Source organism: Corvus hawaiiensis, chromosome 1 (genome assembly GCF_020740725.1).
Source record: "Corvus hawaiiensis isolate bCorHaw1 chromosome 1, bCorHaw1.pri.cur, whole genome shotgun sequence".
NCBI lineage: Eukaryota > Metazoa > Chordata > Aves > Passeriformes > Corvidae > Corvus > Corvus hawaiiensis.
Genome location: NC_063213.1, coordinates 97,378,241 through 97,382,598, shown reverse-complemented (window position 1 = coordinate 97,382,598; position 4,358 = coordinate 97,378,241). Strand labels below are relative to the sequence as shown.

General features: G+C 56.7%; 1 protein-coding gene across 1 annotated transcript; it reads left to right on the top strand.

The window, feature by feature from the left end:
• Window positions 1-542: 542 nt before the first annotated feature.
• HOXB2 (homeobox B2) lies at window positions 543-3,125 on the top strand. Its single transcript, XM_048319016.1, is given in 3 exon segments — window positions 543-896; window positions 898-944; window positions 2,009-3,125. Coding segments are annotated over 3 exon segments (957 nt in total). The 5' UTR covers window positions 543-555; the 3' UTR covers window positions 2,578-3,125.
• Window positions 3,126-4,358: the final 1,233 nt, after the last annotated feature.

The following is a 4,358-nucleotide window of genomic DNA, read 5'->3' as shown; positions in this document are numbered from 1 at the left end:
CAGGGAATGCCAGGAAAGAGGCACGGGCAGGACAGGGAGCATCAGGAGGGACAGGGAGCATCAGGAAGGACAGGGAAGGCCGGGAAAGAAGCACGGGCAGGACAGGGAGCATCAGGAGGGACAGGCAGGGAATGCAATCCCTGCCCACACCCCCCAGCCGGGAAGGGGTGATGGCAGCGGGGTGGCGCTGGGTGCTGTTGGCCTTTCTGGGGTTCCTCTCTCTCTCTCCCTCTCTCTCTCTTTTTTTTTTTAAATCAATTAAAGAAAATAATGCTTTCTGTTTGCCACCAGGCCCCGCCCGCCATTGGCCAGGGCCGCCCACGTGACGAGGAATTGGCTGCAATTTCGCCCCAGCCTCGAGTTTAGCAGAGCAAGGTCCCCCTCCGCCTGTATTATCAGCAATATAACAATTATAAAAAGCCCGAGGACCGTCATCATCCCCGCCATCAAAAACCGAGGCCCTCAGATTTCTCTCCCCCTCCTCCTCCTCCTCCTCCTCCTTCCCCCCCCCCCCCCCCCCCCCCCTCTTTTTAAACCCTGGGCCCTGGAAAAGCCATGAATTTTGAATTTGAGAGGGAGATCGGGTTTATAAATAGCCAGCCTTCACTCGCAGAGTGCCTGACGTCTCTTCCCGCTGTCCTGGAGACATTTCAAACTTCATCAATCAAGGACTCGACATTAATTCCTCCTCCTTTTGAGCAAACCGTCCTCCAAAGCCTGAATCCTTGTTCTGGCAGCCAGGCACGACCGAGGAGCCAAAAAAGAGCATCCCATGGCCTGCTCCAACCCCAGCCCCCGGCGCCGGCACAGCCCAGCCCCTTGGCAGCGGAATTCCCTTGGATGAAGGAGAAGAAATCGTCCAAGAAAACCACCCAGGCTCCGTCCTCTTCGTCCTCCCCCATCATCTTCCTCGGTGCCGGTGCCTGCCGCAGGATCTCCCGCAGGTTCGTATCACCAGGGGGGTCAGGGGGTGTTCGCTGGACTCGGAGAGGATCCGAGAAATAAAAAATCCTCCTCCCCCCGCCCCAAAAGAGCCCTACCCCAGCCCCCCCAGCCCAGAGAGACTCCCCCGAAAGTGTCACGCGTGAAATACACGGAGCGATGTCCCCGGCCCGGGGGGCTCTGCTGCCTCCTCCCTCCCCCCGCGAATAAAAAGAACAAATTGCTGCGACTTCTGCCAAAGCCGGGAGGGAGAAGGGGCCGGGGGAGCCGGGGGGATTCGGCGGGGGAGGGGAGGTTTGCAGCTCCGTTTGTTTGGTTTTCTCTGCCAGCCCTGCATTTTTTTACAGCCTACGGGGAAAAAAAAAAAAAGGGAAAAGAAAAAAGAGGAGAAAGCGAAGACAACAAAACCCCAAAGAAGTGCGGAGGGGGGAGAGAAAATGGGTGGGGAACGCGGGGGCTGCTGGCAGCAGGGTGGGGAGGTGAAAGAGCGAGGGCTGGGCTCTCAGCATCCTGCAGAACGGAATTATTACACCCCCAAACCCTCCCCGAGCCCCCCCAAAAAGGAGCAGCCTCTCCGCGAGGCGCTGCCGCGGCCGGGGAGCCTCTTTCCCTCGGGATGAAGTGTTGGAGGAACAATTGGCCGTTCCAGGATTTCCGAGGCGCGGCTCAGGTGAGCGCTCGGGCAGGAGCAGGGCGGACACCGGAGCTCATTGGCCGCGGAGGAAAAACCGGAATGATGAAATCAAAGCGCCCGGCCCGGAGCACCGGGAAAGGGCAAAAAAAAAAAAAAAAAAAAAAAAAAAAAAAAGGGAAAGAAGGAACGGTTTGAAATTCCCTTTATCCGCCAGGGTGGCAGAGAGGGAAGGGCTCTGAAGGGAGAGGCCAGGGGAGCAAAATCCCTTCTCCTCCTCGAGGCGAGGGGAGCGGGGGGCGATTCCCAATCCTCCTCCATCCCGGAGCGGCTCCCCCGCCCCCGTTCGAGCCGGCGGCAGCGAGCGAGGGGACGGCTCCAGCCCCTCGGCTCGTCCCCGCTGGTGACAAATTTTTCCCCCCCCGTGTGTTCCAGACACGCCGGGGCTGGCGGACAGCAGCGGCTCCAGGAGGCTCCGCACCGCCTACACCAACACGCAGCTGCTGGAGCTGGAGAAGGAATTCCACTTCAACAAATACCTCTGCAGGCCCCGGCGCGTGGAGATCGCGGCGCTGCTCGACCTCACCGAGCGCCAGGTCAAGGTGTGGTTCCAGAACCGCCGCATGAAGCACAAGAGGCAAACCCAGCACAAAGAAACCCCGGACGGGGAGCTGCCCTTCCCCGGCCTGGACGAGGGCAGTGACCCCGCCGAGGAGCCCGAGGGCAGCCTCGGCTTGGGGACAGCCCCGGAGCGCGGAGGGAGCGCGGGGGCGAGCGCGGAGCCGCCCGGGGTGGCCGCGGGCGAGGGCAGCGCTGGTTGCGAGTCTCCCGTGCTGCCGGAGCTGAGCCTGTTCCCGGCCGAGCCGTGCCTGCAGCTTTCCCAGGGGTTTTCCCCCGCTGCCCACGGCTCCCTGGAGAGCCCCCTGCGCTTCTCCGAGGAGGAGCTGGACTTTTTTACGAGCGCACTTTGTACCATAGACCTGCAACATTTCAATTTCCAATAGCGGCCTCCTGTCCCTCCCATCCCACCCGGGTGTTTGGGGCCACCAGCCCCAGCCCGGCCGCTGCCAGCGCCCCAAAATCCGCCCTAAATCAACCTCAAGCCATTTCTCATTCAGTCACCTCCTCCCACTTCCCTCCTAAAGCTCCGTGAGACCCAAATCGCCCTCCCAACACTCATTTAGCGGCCCGAGTTTTGCTAAAATGCAGGTATTTGATGGTAGTTTTATTTATTTTTGTCCCCTTATTTATTTCAAAGGAAGCAGCCGGTAGTTCTCACGCACAGCGGAGATGTCAGCCCTCGAGAGAGAGAGAGAGAGAAAAAATATTTGTAAATCCTCCCAGCGACTTTCTCAGGAATCAGAACGAGATTTTAGATTTCGTAATAAAAATAAATTAAAAAAAAAAAAAGAAAAGAAAAAAAGAAATCAGGGGAAATTTCCTTCCTCTTTTTACGTTTTAGATGTAGCCTATTTATTCAAATCCTTTCATAGCAAAGGGCAAATTATTTATTGTATATTATTTTCATAGAGTAAATAAATGTCTTTATAAAACCAGCAATGCTCCGTATTTCATTCCAAAGGACGCTGTTTTTGTTTTTCTCCATAAATCATTTGCCTTCCTCTTTTCCCGCTTTGTAATGAGCTTTAATAATCTCCTCGTGTGCCCTGAGAGGAGACAAAAGGAATCTCTCCCAACCAACAATTCCAGAGGCTCCGGGAAATATTTCCAGCATTGGCTCTGTTTTAATTCTCCTTGAGCTTGGTGTTGATTTATTTATTTATTTTGCGAAATCCGAGCGGGGCCATTTCTTTCTAATTTTCACGTTTGCGGTTCTATTTCCCTGACGGGAAAAATCCCCTCCCTTAAGGAAAGAAAAAAAAAAACAAACCAGGGATAAAGGGATGGAAAACCAACACAAAGGCAGCGCCGGGAGAGGCGCGGGGGCTGCGCGGAGCCCACGCGGATTCCGGGGCCATTCCCTGCCTCCCACATCCCTCCCTTCATCCCAACCCTCCTCCTCCTCCTCCTCCTTTCTCTCGCAGCCCAGAATCCGGCCGGGCCACGCCGCAGTTGCTGCGGTTCGGAACGTCCCGGGCTGCAAAAAAAAAAAAAAAACCCAAAAAAACCAAAAACAAAACCGAGGGAAAAACGAGGATTTTGAGTGAAAGCTCAAAAATCCACGCGGGGAGGGCGTTTGGGTCAGCAAATAAACGTTAGAGGAGAAGGAGGGGTAAGAGATGGGCCTGAGAGGGGCCTTTCTTTTTTCCTCTGCTCTTTTCCAGCCTCACTAACCCCAAACCCCCTGGATCTGGGAGCTCCCTCCGGGATTTCTGCTGCTCCCGCGGCTCGTGGATCCCTTCAAAACCTTTCTCCGGACGCGTGACTTTAAACCCCAAATTTATCTGCCGGGGGGGGGGAGATGGGGAGGGGTGAGGGGGGTTTGGGGGAGGCTCCTGGATGAGAAGGGCTCAGCGGCGCTGCCACCCCAAATCAATCACGGCGCGTCTCTGCTCGGTCACCGGGGTTTCCTCGGGCGCGGCCCGAATTTTGGGAGGCGTCCAGGAGGGGTTTGTGCCAAAAGAGCCCGGAAAGGAGAACCCGGGGGATGGGGAATGCGGGGCGAGGGGCGAGGGGCTGAGGGGGGACCCTTAAAATGCGCGGAGTAGCCGAGAAGCTGCCCCCAGCACCTTTTTGTAGGGTTAGGCAAAGCCCAGGCCCCCAGTTCGCCTTCTGCTGCCTTTGGGGGGTCCCCCCACTGATTTTTGGGCTGGGTTTGGTGTTT